This window comes from Mobula hypostoma, chromosome 5 (assembly GCF_963921235.1).
Source record: "Mobula hypostoma chromosome 5, sMobHyp1.1, whole genome shotgun sequence".
NCBI lineage: Eukaryota > Metazoa > Chordata > Chondrichthyes > Myliobatiformes > Myliobatidae > Mobula > Mobula hypostoma.
The window spans coordinates 165,502,322-165,519,132 of NC_086101.1; the positions used below are offsets into that span (position 1 = coordinate 165,502,322).

Sequence of the window (16,811 nt, forward strand, 5' to 3'; positions counted from 1 at the left end):
CCTCTCTGACCGCATTTCTATAATGTTAACCCCAGCTGTAATGTTTATCTCACTGCTGAAAATGGAGAAACCAGTTAAGAGGACTACCACTGTACAGTCTAATGAAGCAATCTCTATGCTTCAGGACTGTTCTGAATGGACCAACTGGCAGGTGTTCAAGGAGGACACCACAAATGGAGTAGAGACAGACCTCAAGGAATATGTCTCGTCTGTCATGGGCTACATCAATAAGTATGTAGATGATGTTGGTACCTCAAGAACAGTCATCTTACAGTACAACCAGAAGCCCTGACTGAACACAGAAGTGCATTCCCTACTGAAAGCAATGGATGCTGCCTTCAAGTCCAGTGACAATAGCTCTCAGAGCAGACAGGAGAAGCCCAATCTTAGGCATCAAGAGGCAAAGACTGAGCTACGCACAAAAATTTGGAAACACCTGTCTGATAACGATTCCTGGCATATGTGGCCGGGTATCAAGAGCATTACTGACAATGCAAGGTAAAGAAAGTGTTGACTGTACCAGTGATGCCTCCCTTCCTGATGCTGTGAACAATTTTTATGCATTCTTTGAGGAATGCAACACAATGCTGGCCAGAAAAAACTACCCCATTTGCAGCTGAGCAACCACTGTCTGCAACAGCAGCAGATGTGAGAAGAATTCTGCAGCGAGTCAATCCCTGTAAAGCATCAGGCTAGACAACAACCCATACCGAGTACTCAAGGAGTGTGCACAGCAGCTCTCTGATGTCTTCATAGATAACTTCAACACTCCACTCATCAAGGCTGCTGTCCCTACATGCTTCAAATCAGCCACCACCATCCTTGTATTAAAGAACTCTATACCTTCAGAACTAAATGATTACCACCTAGTGCACTGATGCCAACTATCATGAAATGTTTTGAACGGTTGACAATGGCATATATCAACAGTTCCATTCCTGACACATTGGATACCAATATGATCACCTACAGAATTGCTCCACGACAGATGCCATAGCATGTGTCATTCACCTGGCCCTGACAACCAAGAAATCAAGGGCACTTATGTCAGAATGCTGTTTCTGGATTTCAGTTTGGCATTCAGTGCTGTTGCCCACAGACGGTGAACAAACTCCTACTTCTTTGTCTATATATGTTGTAAGGGGATCCAGGAGTGCCCCTGTTAACTGTTTGAAGAGAGACAGCGAGAGAGAGTTATTTATCACCGACGTGTTGCTTTTGAAGAGAGGGAGACGAAAATCAACGGTTGGACTGTCACTTTAAGGCATTGGAAGTAACTTTGGACTTCTACTGAGTTTGGAGTTGGAGACAGCACCGAGCAGCTCGAAAGTTGCTATGGTGACCGACAGGACATTATTGATGTTACTTTCAAGGACTTGTTGCCTGCTTGTGCATTTCTTCACAGACAAAGGAAGGAGGGACTCTTTGAATGACAGGTGAAGCTCAGCACAAAGAAATAAATGGGAGGTCAGATGATACAGACCTCAGACACATGATCTGGACACTGAATGAGCATTGTTGTGCTTGGAGAGAAAGTGGGTTTTGGAGGATCAATCAGGCGGATCGATCCATAATTGCTATCCCAGCGGTGAAGAAGGGGTTGACTGGTGGGGAGTTGTCTATGTGTCCACCCTTGCCGGGGTGATAGCTCCACCACAGGAAAACCGGTCCCCCTGGTTAAAGTCACAGTCGGTAAAGGATTTCGGAGGATGACGAGAAGATCGACAGCATCAGCTCACCTGAAGACTCATCTCTATCTCTCTCTCTGTCTCTCTGTGTGTGTCTGTCTCTCTCTCTCTAACACTACTCACCTAAATACCACGAACTGAACTTTACTCAACATTGTAAGACTGTATCTTTTTACCCCTAGACTTAAAGAATCATGATTTTCATATATATATATATATTCCACACTTACTTTTATATATAATCATTGCTAACCTATGTGATTTATTTACATTGATATTACTGTATTGCATAGTTACTAATAAATATTAGTAGTTTATAGCAATACTGGACTCCAAAGTGTTTTCTGTTTCTGCTGGTTTCTTTATCCCCGTCACGGGGTACGTGACAACACCACTGTTGGACTTCCTAACAAACAGACCTCATATAGTCAGGATGCTGCTTCTCTCTCGCCATCATCCTCAGCATGGGTGCCAGCAAGGGCTAGGTGCTGAGCCCATTGCTATATGCTCTGCTCACACATGACTGAATGGTCAAACACCCAAGCAATCACATCATCAAGTTTACTGGTGACATGACAGTGGTGGGGTTCATACCAACAACAATGAGACGGCCTACAGAGAGAAGGTAGAAGAGCTCAGGGCCTGGTGCTAGGCAAGTAACCTCTTCCTTAATATCACCAAGACAAAGGAGATGGTTATTAACTAAAGGAGAACTCGCACCAGTCACACCCCTCTTTTCGTCGCTAGCACAGCAGTGGAAACGGCAAGCAATTTCAAACTTCTCAGCGTTCACAATATCTCATGCTTTCAGAACACCTCCTACACAGTCAAGAAAGCTCACCAGTGCCTCTACTTTCTAAGGAGAGAGAGCTGGACTTTGTACATCCATTCTCACATCATTCTACAGATGTGCAGTAGAAAGCATCCTAACAAACTGCATCACTGCATGGTACGGAAACTGCACTGCAGCAGACAGGAAGGCTGTACAACAGATAGTCAAAGCTACCCAAAGCATCAATGGTACCAGCCTGCCCATAATCATGTAGGTGTCTGAAAAGGGCCAGTAACATCATGAAGGGTCCCACAGACCCTGCTGAGGGACTGTTTGTCCCACTTCCATTAGGAAAGAGACTACATAGCATCCACACCAGACACAAAAACAGTTATTTTGCCCAAACAATAAGACAGATCAACAACTACTTAATCACCTTATGTAGAGCGTAGTCTCTTTATGGAGATATAATAAATTATGTATATATGCCCTCTTTTGTGTATGTATATATTTATTCTGTTTTATTATTCTTTATCTTTTGTGTTTTTTGTGCTGCATGAGATCTGGAGTAACAATTATTTTATTCTCCGTACACTTGTATACAGGGAATGACATTAAGCAATCTTTAATCTTGATTATTTCTAGCATTTACTGCTTTTATTTCAGATTTTCAACATCTGCAGCAGTTTGCTTTTTAGCTGCATAATTTGCCTTAGGCCAGGCGCACTGAACTCTCAAATGCGCTGTTGAACAAAATGATTGACCTTTGTAAGTCCCATTCAGTATCTAGCCAGTAATCCATTCATTTGTGACTAAAAGTAAAATGTCGATTAACCAGAACACTAAGACATTTGTCATTTCCTCCTTTTTTTCAAAAAAAAGGGTTAGTTGTAAGTATTTCTAAGCACACAGTGATTAGTGATTGCAGTACACTTCCGATTACAAGCCAAAAGCTTGATTGTTCAGGAAGTAAATTGATGCCATGATTAGATTGCAGTGGTAATTGTAGGTCCTTCCTATGACATGATAAAGTACTTTGATCATATTTCTTCCTTAATCTGTCTTTGTCTTTGGTCTTGGTTTGGCAACATCACAGTAGTGTAGCAGTTAGTGCAACACTACTACAACTCGGGACATTAGAGTTTAAAGTTCAGTTCCAACACCATCTGTCAGAAGTTTGTATATTCTCCCTGTGACTGCGTGGGATTCCTCCAGTGGTCTGGTTTCCACCCATGATCCAAAGACATGCCAGTTAGTAGGTTAATTGATTATTGTATATTGTCATGCCGTTAAGCTAGGGTTGAATAATTGAGCTGCTGGGTAGGATGACTCGGGCCCAAAGGGCCTGTTCCACACTGTATCTCTAAATAAATAAAATCACTGGAGCTTAATTATTTAGGAACATGTGTTCTGTTGCACTATTATGTATATTATGGCATTGTAATCCATTCCATCGTATCCATTTTGTATCTCTCTCTCACTCCCTATATTCCCAGCACTGATTATCCCTTCCTTTCTTTGGCATTTTTCATTATGACTGAAAGGCAAGATAATTTAAAGCCAGTGGGCTTCTCTTTAACTTTTATCAAGCAGAAGAAATCTACTTCTTCCCTTCTTCATCCCCTGGTTTGAATAAGAGCTGCTTTATTTAGATCAATCCATTAAATCAGACACAAGCTTTGCTTAGAATTTGAATGCTTTTCCATCAGACTTACTGGTCTTGCGTAAATATTGTTTAAATCTTATTATTATTAAATATTTTCTGTTTTATTTATAGATGTGGTTATGCATTATGTGAAATATTCTTACACTGCCGACTTGAATTTTGTAAAAATATTCACCATTATAGTTACAGACTGTGTCCTAGTACATATATTTTGTACGTGAGGATGCTTACACATTTTAACTGGCAATGGTTTGTGAAATCAGTTTGAGATGTTATTTGCATTTACCAGTACTGGTTTTCATCTTTTTATTGTGTGCAATCTGGCCACTATTGGATGTGATTCTGATCAGCTCATTATTGGAAGGATGTGGATGCAGTGGAAAGGATGTAGAAGAGGTTTAAGGATGGGTTGGACAAACTAGAGTTGTTTTCTCTTGAACATTGGAGGCTGAGGAGTGACTAGATGAAAGGTTTTAAATATTATCCAAGGCATAGATAGGGTGGACACTTAGAATCTTTTTCCCACAGTGGAAGTATCTGTTACCTATTGATCCCTCGGGATCAATAAAGTATGTCTATGTCTACAAGATGACATGCACTTAAGGTAAGGGGGGGAGTTTTTTTCTGCATACATCTGGTCAATGCTTGGAACAAGCTACTGGGGGGGTAGGGAGGTGGTGGAAGGAGATACAATAGTGATATTTAATATGCTGTTAGATAGATATATGAATATGCAGGAAATGGAGGGATAAGGAGGGAATTAGTTCAATTCAGTGTTGTGCTTTGAGGACAATGTGGGTTGAAGGGCCTGATCTTATGCTTTACTGGTCTATGTTCTAACTGTGAGGCTGGAAATGTAAAAGCTCAAGTTAACAGTTCAAAGTTTTATAACAATGCTAAATACATCTTGAAGCTACTTGCCCTGTTCAATTTTGTAATTGTGCTGAAATCTGTTCTAGACATAAATATTTGTTTTTTTTAATCAAAATATATTTGTTTCCTTGTACAGATCTCATTGGAGAATGATTATCTTGGACCACGCAGAATCGAAAGTTTGAAGAAAGAAGATTCTGATTGGCAAAGAAAAGCTCAGAGAGCTGTACTGTCTATACAGGATTTGACAGTGAAGTACTTTGAGATTACAGCCAAAGCTCAGAAAGGTGGTTAAGCTGAATTCTCCATTAACCAATCATAGGTCTTGTCCAGTATTACTCATGGATGTAGATGGAAATTTGAAATTGAATCACAGAACAAAAAAAACCAGACGTAATTATAGATGTTTAGATGTTTAATTTGCGTACTCAAGGATTTTTAAATCTAGTTTTTGGTATCATATAGCTCATAAGTTTTCAATGGCATTCTCAATATTCACAAGGGGGGAGAAAGGTGAAAAACATTTTTGCCTTTTTAAATCTTCTGCTAATCAAGATGAAGATGCAAATTTATAATTACTCCATAAGTTCTTATAGCCAGTAAAGGATGTATATGCTCAAGGCAAGTATATTGAAATTAAGATTTAATCTGCAGTTATGCTTCTGAAGTATATGACACTATCTATTTTCTTTCACATCATATTATCTTCTGGAATTAAGGCTGCTGCGTAGAGCTGTTTTCTTCAGCTCAAGCCACATTTGAACTTAATGTGTATTTGCATGTGCATAGTTGCCTTCTAACATAAATACAAACCAGGTTCTTTATTTTATCAGGGCAGATCTTTTGTCCCTCCAACCAGATTTAATGCTGGAACCTAGCTACACATTCTTAAGGAAGTCCCATTTTGAAGCACTACTTTCAAACTAAGTTGGCATTGGTATTTTCTGCTGTTCTGCTCGCTGCTCACTGCCCTTGTGCTGCTGGTGTCAACATGATCTTCTTCGACTGGGAAATCTCTGTCTTTTGTCTGCAGTGATCTAAAACTAGTGCAAGCACAGCAGTTCCCTTTCAAATCCTTGAGGGAAAAGGGAAGCAGTTGCATTTCTGTTCTATTAGTTTTACTGATCTTATGGAAAAGTGTGTGGGTACACTTTTCATTATTTTATTGAAAAATAGTAAAAGTTCATAATTATTAAGCAGCAGTATGGTTTTTTTTTACCTTTTTAGATGTACAACCACATAGACAGCTTTGACATTTGATGAAGTAGATGTCAGTGTCTTCTTGGTTTCTTTGAGTCTAACTGGCTGCTCATGCTGAGATGGCCACACTGAAATGCTGGGAGGTGGTTCCCAGTGGAAGCCTATTTTGAAGGCGAAGCTGGAGCTAATTTTAGCTTGTGGACATGTAACAAGCAATTTCAGGGCAGTGGTAAAATTAGCTCCAGCTAATTTTCATTACTTTCATTTCTCAGACATGATCAAAGGAGTAGTCTTGCTCTGTGTGTGTTTTATCTTTAGAATCCTATGCTGAGAAACCCTTGTAGCTTTCGAACTGCCAGTTTTCGTACTAGAGCATTCCATGAGATCCCATTGGTGGGGAGACAGGTTCATGGGGCTGAATCAGTGATAAGCCCCAGACTCGAATCACGTATGTGAAAGTCGAGCTGTTTTTTGAGTTTGAATGGTAGTGTTTATTAAGAGCAAAGTAAAATTCATTGAATTTCATCAAAATAGCCATTCTGAGATAAATCATTGACCTAAAGCATGAAGTGTGCAGTATTCTAAACTGAGACTTTTCTAATTTAAATGTTTTTGCAAAGTTATTAGTTATAATTTATCATAGGATTAAACTCCTAGATTTGTTCAAAATTTTGGACAGTATTAATTGTTCTGTTCCATTTCATTTTCCATTTCAGTTATAGGAAAGTTATTGGAAAAGATTCTGATGGCACAATTAATCTGCATTTGGCAAGGAAAGGATTAATCATATGGTGTGATTTTGTTTGGAAGTGTTTCTGTTTGAGAAATTTGAATGAATTCTTCAAAGATTTAAACAAAATTATGAGTATTATGTGGATAGATAGTAGAAAACTTAAACTTTTCTTCTTAGCAGAGATATCTAGAACTACAGGACATAGACTTAGGATATGGGTAAGAGAGGAGATCTGAGGAAGGCTTTTTTACCCAGAGACTAGTTAGAAACTGGGACAGTGCTCATGTGATAAGTAGTTAATGAACGATCACTTTGAAGGATCCTACAGCTTCTGTTCTCAATATTATCTGTCCATCCATAAGTTTGTCTTTTGCACATTGGTTGTGTGTAGTTTTTCATTGACTCTATTGTACTATTTTATTCTTCTGTGAATGCCTGCAAGAAAATGCATCTCAGGGTAGTATTTGGTGATATATATGTACTTTGATAATCAGTTTGAACTTTGAAAGGCCATTTCTTTATTCTTTAATTCTAACTTGCAGGCAATCTTTCTTCTAGAATATTGTATCTAAAGGATAATATGTCAGAAGGTCCTACTTTAGTAGGAACTTTTATCATGAACAGGATTATCTTCAGTCTAATGCAATGTCATATTATCTTGGCAATGATTCTGTAAGTGTGTGATCTTTAAATTTTATACGCTTCAGAGATATACATGCTCTAATAGACTTTTTTCACATTAATTAAAAATGTGCATGCCTAAATCAACGTGTGACAGACCAGTAAATTTGGATCATGTCATCCAAATTTAATTTTTTTGAACAAGAAATTGGATGAAAGAAGCTCAGTAGTCTTTATCTTTTCAGACTTCAAATAAATTAGTATTTATTGCCTGTGGGAATTACTGGCAAAGCCAGCATTTATCAGAATCAGGTTTATTATCACCGGCATGTGATGTGAAATTTGTTAACTTAGCAGCAGCAGTTCAATGCAATACATAATATAGAAGAGAGGAAAAAAATAAATAAGAAAATAAACAAGTAAATCAATTACATTATACACATATTAAATAGATTTTTTAAAACGTGCAAAAAACAAAAGTACTGTATATTTTTAAAAAAGTAGGTAGTGTCCAAGGGCTCAATGTCTATTTAGGAATCAGATGGCAGAGGGGAAGAAGCTGTTCCTGAATCGCTGAGTTTGTGCCTTCAGGTTTCTGTACCTCCTACCTGATGGTAGCAGTGAGAAAAAGGCATGCCCTGGGTGCTGGAGGTCCTTAGTAAAGGACGCTGCCTTCCTGAAGATGTCCTGGATACTTTATAGGCTAGTACCCAAGATGGAGCTGACTATATTTACAATCCTCTGCAGTTTCTTTCAGTCCTGTGCAGTAGCCCCTCCATACCAGACAGTGATGCAGCCTGTCAGAATGCTCTCCACAGTACATCTATAGAAGTTTTTGAGTGTTTTTGTTGACATGCCAAATCTCTTCTAACTCATGAAGTATAGTCGCTGTCTTGCCTTCTTTATAACCACATCGATATGTTGGGATCAGGTTAGATTCTCAGAAATCTTGACACCCAGGAACTTGAAACTGCTCACTCTCTCCACTTCTGATCCATCTATGAGGATTGGTATGTGTCCCTTCATCTTGCCCTTTCTGAAGTCTGCAGTCAGCTCTTTTGTCTTACTGATGTTGAGTGCCAGGTTGTTGCTGTAGCACCACTCCACTAGTTGGCATATCTCACTCCTGTATGCCCTCTTGTCACCACCTGAGATTCTACCAACAATGGTTGTATCATCAGCAAATTTATAGATGGTATTTGAGCTATGCCCAGCCACACAGTCATGTGTATATAGAGAGTAGAGCAGTGGGCTAAGCACACATCCCTGAGGAGCACCAGTGTTGATCGTCAGCGAAGAGGATATGTTGTCACCAATCCACGTAGGTTGTGGTCTTCCGGTTAGGAAGTCAAGGATCCAATTGCAGAGGGAGGTACAGAGGCTCAGGTTCTGCAACTTCTCAATCAGGATTGTGGGAATGATGGTATTAAATGCTGAGCTATAGTTGATGAACAGAATCCTGACATAGGTGTTTGTGTTGTCCAGGTGGTCTAAAGCTATGTGGAGAGCCATTGAGATTGCATCTGCCATTAACCTATTGTGGCAATAGGCAAACTGCAATGGGTCAGTTCTTTGCTGAGGCAGAAGTTCAGTTTAGTCATGATCAGCTTCTCAAAGCATTTCATCACTGTCGATGTGAATGCTACCAGGCGATAGTCATTAAGGCAGCCCACATTATTCTTCTTAGGCACTAGTATAATTGTTGCCTTTTTGAAGCAAGTGGAAACTTCCGCCTGTAGCAGTGAGAGGTTGAAAATGTCCTTGAGTACTCCCACTAGTTGGCACAAATTTTCAGAGCGTAATCAGGTACTCCATCAGGACCTTCGGCCTTTCTGAATTGCCCATTCAGAACTATCCTTGAAAAGTTCATGCTTTATACAGTTTCAGTTGTCCGTGTAGTTAAAGTGCTCTGTGTGCTAGCTCAAGAATAAAGGAATAGTGATATGTTTCCAAACTGGAGTGCTGAATATGAAAAGAACTTTTTGGTGGCAATATTCACTGCTCTTTGAAGGTGTTTTGAGGTACAAAGTCAGTGCATTTCTGAATATAGTAACAAACAGCAAAATCTGCATTTTCAGTGCTGGCGGGTGTGGATGTGATCCACATGGACTGTTTTGTCCTGAAGAGCTGTTTTGTCCTGAAGAGCTGTTTTATTTTCTAATCGTTTGCTAACTTTGCATGGTATGGTGAAAAGAATGTAATTGATTAAGCAGTGACAATGTCTGCTTTCAGGTACAGGTGGCCCCCGTTTTCCAAACGTTCGCTTTACGAAATGTTGCTGTTACAAAAGACTTACATTGGTTACCAGTTTTCACTAACAGAAGGTGTTTTCACTGTTACGAAAGAAGGCAACGTGGGAAAAAAGACAGCACGTGATAAAAGGCAGCACGCGCCCGAGCAGCCAAGCTCCTCCCCCGGAACTGCATTCTAGCCGGCATGCTTAAACACATGCTTTATCTCGATTTATTTTGTGCATCCGTTAGCAAGATGAGTTCTAAGGTATTGAAAAAGCCTAAAAGAGCTCGTAAAAGGGTGTTACACTTAGCGTAAAACTAGACATAATTAAGCGTTTCGATCGTGGTGAATGAAGTAAGGACATTGTCCGTGTGTTGAACTTGCCTGCGTCCACCATTCGCACCACGCAGAGAGAAAGAATTTTGAAAGCTGCCAGTGTTACTGTTGGTTCTGCTCATAGCAAAGTGGTCTCTCTTAGTCAGCATCCAATAATGGATAAAATGGAAAGTCTATTGCTTGAGTGGATTGATGGGTGTACAAAGCATTGTGTTCCATTAAGTTTTCTTATACTTAAGGAGAAATCAGTCAGTCTTTTTAATAAGCTGAAACAGAAAGCACTGGACGATGGTGATGAAAGTGGAATTTAAAGGTAGTCATGGGTGGTTTGATCGGTTTCTGAGGCGAGGGCAGCTTCATAGTTTAAGCAGTTGTCCCCAGCCTCTGGGCCGCCGACTAATACATTGCCGTGAAGAATGAAGTGGTGTAGCGGTAGTCGGAACACACCCAGCACATCTTTAAGGAAAAAGCCGAAATAAACAAGCTAATTAATTAGGTGCTGCCCGGCACGTAAATGTCGGCCCAGATCAGAGGCGATTGCCGATTGCGTCAGGTGGTTATTCGTATAAGCAAGTGTTTAACTGTGACGAAACTGCAATTTATTGGAGTCTTCCTGATTCCGGTAAGTGAAACTACACTGTACATACATTATTTCTACTTTATATAGGCTGTGTATTTTTATGTGTTATTTGATATCATTTGGCAGCTTCATAGCTTAAAGGTTACTGGTGAGAGTGTTTCTGCTGAGAGCGCTTGCGCCGTATTTTTGCCAAGAGCACTTCCGCAAGATTTTCACTGTGCTAGACAGTGCTGCAGAAAAGTATTTCTACTTTATATAGGCTGTGTGTTTATCATATTCCTGCTTTTACTATATGTTACTGTTATTTTAGGTTTTATGCATTACTTGGCATGATTTTGTAGGTTATTTTTTGGGTCTGGGAATGCTCAGAATTCCCAGTAGAATAGTCTTTCAAACACATAAGTGACCAGTACTTCTTTTTAATATTATACCACAATAAAGGCACAATGGAGTTACTTATCATTATTTATTACTTTTACTTTTTAGCTGTATACGATCGAATGCGGGCTGACCAGAAGAAATGTGGGAAAGCAGCCTGGGCTATGGCAGTAGAGAGGATGGAAAAGCTTCAGTATGCAGTTGCAAAGGAAACTCTGCAGCTCATGCGAGCGAAGGAGATCTGTTTGGAGCAGAAGAAGCGAACACTTAAGGATGAAGTATGTTTGTAATATTACAACAGTGAAGAAGATTAAAATAAAGAAATAATGCAGATGATTTCAAATCAATGGGAGAGTTTTATATTCTCTTAGTATCTTTAAAAAGGAATTCTGTAATCATATAATGTAGAAGTATTCTTTTATCATCCAAAATTAGAATCCTGTTATTCTCAATATACCGAAAATAGTGAAGTGAGTCATGTGAGGAGGTAGTATTGTTTGATAATCAGTTAAAAGCAAATGTGTAATCCTAGTGAATGATATTAATATGACTAATGGTTAAAATCAACTTTGTCTGATCAGTGAGGAAACACTGATTTCTGATTACAACAAGGAACCTAGTGCAAAATCTATTTTAAAACTATTTTAAAATTTGAAATTAAAGTAATTTTACTGAAATGCACATTGTTCAGTTGAATATTAACTGATGTGATAACGAATACAAATTGTATGTTAATGTTAGTCATTCTTAAAATACTATTAATGATTTAAATTCAGTTTTTAGATATAAGAAATTCCATTTGTTTTCAATTAATGAATATAGATAGGATACAGCAGAGGGTAATAATTGTACTAACATTATTTGTGTTTCTTTCTGCACTACAGGTTTTCAGTGAGTTAAAAATCTATAGTTTACAGTTATTGCCTGATTACTATTTATTTTTTAATGCAGATGCAAGGTCTTCAGAATAGCACAGATGCCATTGCACGGCTGGACTGGCTAGAAGCTGACTATTATGATGTGCAGCTTCAGTTGTATGAGGTGCAGTTTGAGATTCTAAAATGTGAGGAACTACTGTTGACAGCTCAACTTGAAAGTATTAAGAGACTTATTACAGGTGCGTTCACAGGTCAATTTTATCTAATTTTTGTCAGTGGAAGTAAAGTACAAGTTGAGATCCATTCAGCTCTATATCCTGTTCATACTCTCCTTTTGCTGATAATGTTTAACTTTGGAAAAAAGCTTTCATTAAATATATATTTATTTACCATCAGCACAACTCTGAATGTATTTATTAAAACTTATTGTAGTTAATTGATGAAAATCAAAATGCTGCAGATTCTGGAAATTGAGAGAAGAGTCTTCAGATAGTTCTGATAATAGGCCTTTGGCATGAAATATTAACCTTGCTTCTATTTCTGCAGATGCTGCCTGATCTCCAACATGTTATGCATTTTCTGATTTTATTTCAGGTTTCCAGAATCGACAACTTTTTGATTAACATTTACTCATCTTATCACAGTTGATTTGCTGTAAGGGAAATTTACTTCCTCCCAGTATAAAATTTTTTTAAAATTCAGCCAATCAGTTGGAAAAATTATTTAGATTTGGCAAGTAACAATGCATGTAAGGATGTAAGTTAGTGAGAAGAATTTCCTGAGCACCAGTAATTCTGAAAGGGACAGAAATAATGCCTGTTAATTTTCCTTCATAGTTCAGGTTGAAAAGCAAACTATTTTAATGGTTTGAACAGTGGAATTTTGTATACTTTGATAGAGAAACGAGAAGAAGTTGTTTACTATGACACCTATGAAAGCATGGAAGCCATGGAAGCAACAGAAGATATGGCATCATCAATGCTCCCACAGAAAATGGAGCTGGTGAAACTGCAGCAGAAAGTGCGTCAGCTTGAGGCTCGACGAAGTCGCATTTCAGCCAAGAAAGCCTACCTCAGAAACAAGAAGGTGAGCATTGGCTTCTTTCATTATTTTTATGTACAGTAATCTTTGTGTTTATTATTTATTAAAGTAGTTGTTAAACTTCAAAAATTAGTCAGCATTTATGATCTTAACTGATTTCTAAATTGTCTTGATCACTGGTATATGTAGCTGATGTCTGTTGGTCACTGGTTTGAGACTGTTACAAACAGAATAGAATCACCTTGAAATTAAGTGTAAGATTAGGATCACGAACTCTGTCAGAGAGACACTTAATTTCAAGATATAGTTAGATTTGCAAGTGTAGTGTTACGTGAGAAGTTATTGATGAACTTAATGTTTTTAGAGTAACTATAAATTAATTTTTTCCAGAAAAATTGTGCAACAAATTATGAATTCAGTTGACTTAGAGTTAAGCTAATACTTTAACACTTTTTATATTGGGTAATTAATTTTATATTAATAAAAATTAGTATGCTTTGATTTTTGAAAACATGCTGGGATATAGCATGCTAGAATCACTGGCTTTAACCTCACTGGCCTGATTTGAATATTAATTAAATTGATGGATAAAAAGTGCATGTGTATAGCATAATTTGGAGGGAAAATTTTAATTTTATTTTGTTACTTTGGAAATTAAGGTAGAAAGGTTTTTCTGAGCAGGAATTAGATGACACAGTGTCCCATTTCAGTAACTTGATTTGATTCCGGATTTTAAAATGTAAGGATAGAAATTTGCTGAAAATGCACTATTAGAATTTTAAATAGTAAGTTGTTCATAAATGTAATTGTGTAATGATTAGGTTTCTGTCTCGACACGTAATAGAAAACATCATCAAATTGTTAAAGGCATTTAGATACAATAATCGGTATTAATATCCAAGTCTTGTTAGAAATACATTAGTAAATATCCATTTGTTATTTGGAGCAGCTGATCTATAGTCCTACTAGACTACATTTTAAAAGAACAAAAACAGACAATGAATATGAGTTTAGAAGTTTTTATAAAAAGGTCTCTTTTAAACCTATTTCTTCTTGTGTTTACATTCTGTTGCACTTTTGTGTCCCTTTCCCAACCACCCACCCAGCCCTCAGACATTTCTGTCCAGTCAGTCTTAGTGAGCAGTTTACTGCTGTCATATTTACTGTTACTATGCCACCTTTACCAAATGAGACACGTTGCTGGAAACTGAAAGCACTGGACAGATGAAAGGTCTTAACCTGAAATGATTATTTCCCTCCTCAGATGCTGCCTGACTCACTTAGTGTGTTACTCCAGATTCCAGCATCTGTAATCTCTTATGTATCCCAGTGGGTTTCCAGTATGGGTGACATCACTTAAAGCTTCACTACCTTTCCGTGGGTGCTCATCCACCCAGAGCCATTGACACTTACCAAGAGTGATAGGTTAGTTGACCAGTGCCCAGTACTTAAAAGTAAATTGAAACCATAGAAAAACTACAGCACAGAAACAGGCCTTTTGGCCCTTCTTGGCTGTGCCGAACCATTTTCTGCCTAGTACCACTAACCTGCACACGGACCATATCCCTCCATATACCTCCCATCCATGTATCTGTCCAATTTATTCTTAAATGTTAAAGAAGAACCCGCATTTACCACCTCGTCTGGCAGCTCATTCCACACTCCCACCGCTCTCTGTGTGAAGAAGCCCCCGCTAAGTTCCATTTAAACTTTTCCCCCTTCACCCTTAACCCATGTCCTCTGGTTTTTTTCTCCCCTTGCCTCAGTGGAAAAAGCCTGCTTGCATTCACTCTATCTATACCTATCATAATTTTGTATACCTCTATCAAATCTCCCCTCATTCTTCTACGCTCCAGGGAATAAAGTCCTAACCTATTCAACCTTTCTCTGTAACTGAGATTCTCAAGTCCCGGCAACATCCTTGTAAACCTTCTCTGCATTCTTTCAACCTTATTAATATTCTTCCTGTAATTTGGTGACCAAAACTGAACATAATACTCCAGATTCAGCCTCACCAATGCCTTATACAACCTCACCATAACATTCCAGCTGTTATACTCAATACTTTGATTAATAAAGGCCAATGTACCAAAAGCTCTCTTTACAACCCTATCTACCTGTGACGCCACTTTTAGGGAATTTTGTATCTGTATTCCCAGATCCCTCTGTTCTACTGCACTCCTTAGTGCCTTACCATTTATCCTGTATGTTCTACCTTGGTTTGTCCTTCCAAAGTGCAGTACCTCATACTTGTCTGTATTAAACTCCATTTGCCATTTTTCAGCCCATTTTTCCAGCTGGTCCAAATCCCTTTGCAAGCTTTGAAAACCTTCCTTACTGTCCACTACACCTCCAATCTTTGTATCAACAGCAAATTTGCTGATCCAATTTACCACGTTATCATCCAGATCATTGATATAGATGACAAATAACAATGGACCCAGCACTGATCCCTGTGGCACACCACTAGTCACAGGCCTCCACTCTGAGAAGCAATCCTTTACTACCATTCTTTGGCTTCTTCCATTGAGCCAATGTCTACTCCAATTTACCACCTCTCCATGTATACCTAGCGACTGAATTTTCCTAACTAACCTCCCATGCGGGACCTTGTCAAAGGCCTTACTAAAGTCCATGTAGACAACATCCACTGCCTTCCCTTCATCCACTTTCCTGGTAACCTCCTCGAAAAACTCCAATAGATTGATCAAACATGACCTACCACACACAAAGCCATGTTGACTCTCCCTAATAAGTCCCTGTCTATCCAAATGCTTGTAGATCCTGTCTCTTAGTACTCTCTCCAATAACTTACCCACTACCGACTTGAAGAAGTCGGTAAGTCAAACTTACCGGGGTATAATTTCCCAGATTGCTTTTTGATCCTTTTTTAAACAACGGAACAACATGAGCCATTCTCCAATCCTCCGGCACCTCACCCGTAGACACCGACATTTTAAATATATCTGCCAGGGCCCCTGCAATTTCAATACTAGTCTCCTTCAAGGTCCGAGGGAATACCCTGTCAGGTCCTGGGGACTTATCCACTGTAATTTGCCTCAAGATAGCAAGCACTTCCTCCTTTTCAATCTGTACAGTTTCCATGATCTCACTATTTTTTTCCCTTAATTCCATAGACTTCATGCCAGTTTCCTTAGTAAATACAGATCTCCCCCATTTCTTTTGGTTCCACACAAAGCCGACCACTCTGATCTTCAAGAGGACCAATTTTATCCCTTACAATCCCTTTACTCTTAATATACCTGTAAAAGCTCTTTGGATTATCCTTCACTTTGACTGCCAAGGCAACCTCATGTCTTCTTTTAGCCCTCCTGATTTCCTTTTTAAGTATTTTCTTCCACTTTTTATACTCCTCAAGCACCTTATTTACTCCCTGTTTCCTATACATGTCATACAACTCTCTCTTCTTCTTTATCAGAGTTGCAATATCCCTTGAGAACCAATGTTCCTTATTCCTATTCACTTTGCCTTTAATCCTGACAGGAACATACAAGCTCCGCACTCCAAAATTTCTCCTTTGAAGGCTTCCCACTTACTGATCACATCCTTACCAGAAAACAACCTGTCCCAATCCACGCTTTTTAGATCCTTTCTCATTTCTTCAAATTTGGCCTTCTTCCAGTTTAGAACCTCAACCCTAGGACCAGATCTATCTTTATCCATGATCAAGTTGAAACTAATGGTATTATGATCACTGGAACCAAAGTGTTCCCCTACACACACTTTCGTCACTTGTCCTAACTCGTTTCCTAATAGGAGATCTAATATTGCATCCTCTCTAGTTGGTAC

General features: G+C 38.7%; 1 protein-coding gene across 1 annotated transcript in view; it reads left to right on the forward strand.

Moving 5' to 3' along the window:
- jmy (junction mediating and regulatory protein, p53 cofactor) overlaps positions 1-16,811 on the forward strand; it is a 114,968-nt gene that overhangs the window by 70,629 nt on the left and 27,528 nt on the right. The window contains exons 3-6 of the mRNA XM_063049321.1: positions 5,136-5,286; positions 11,191-11,360; positions 12,034-12,199; positions 12,859-13,046. Of these exons, the coding sequence (XP_062905391.1) occupies positions 5,136-5,286; positions 11,191-11,360; positions 12,034-12,199; positions 12,859-13,046 (675 nt within the window). The remainder of the gene's footprint in view (positions 1-5,135; positions 5,287-11,190; positions 11,361-12,033; positions 12,200-12,858; positions 13,047-16,811) is intronic.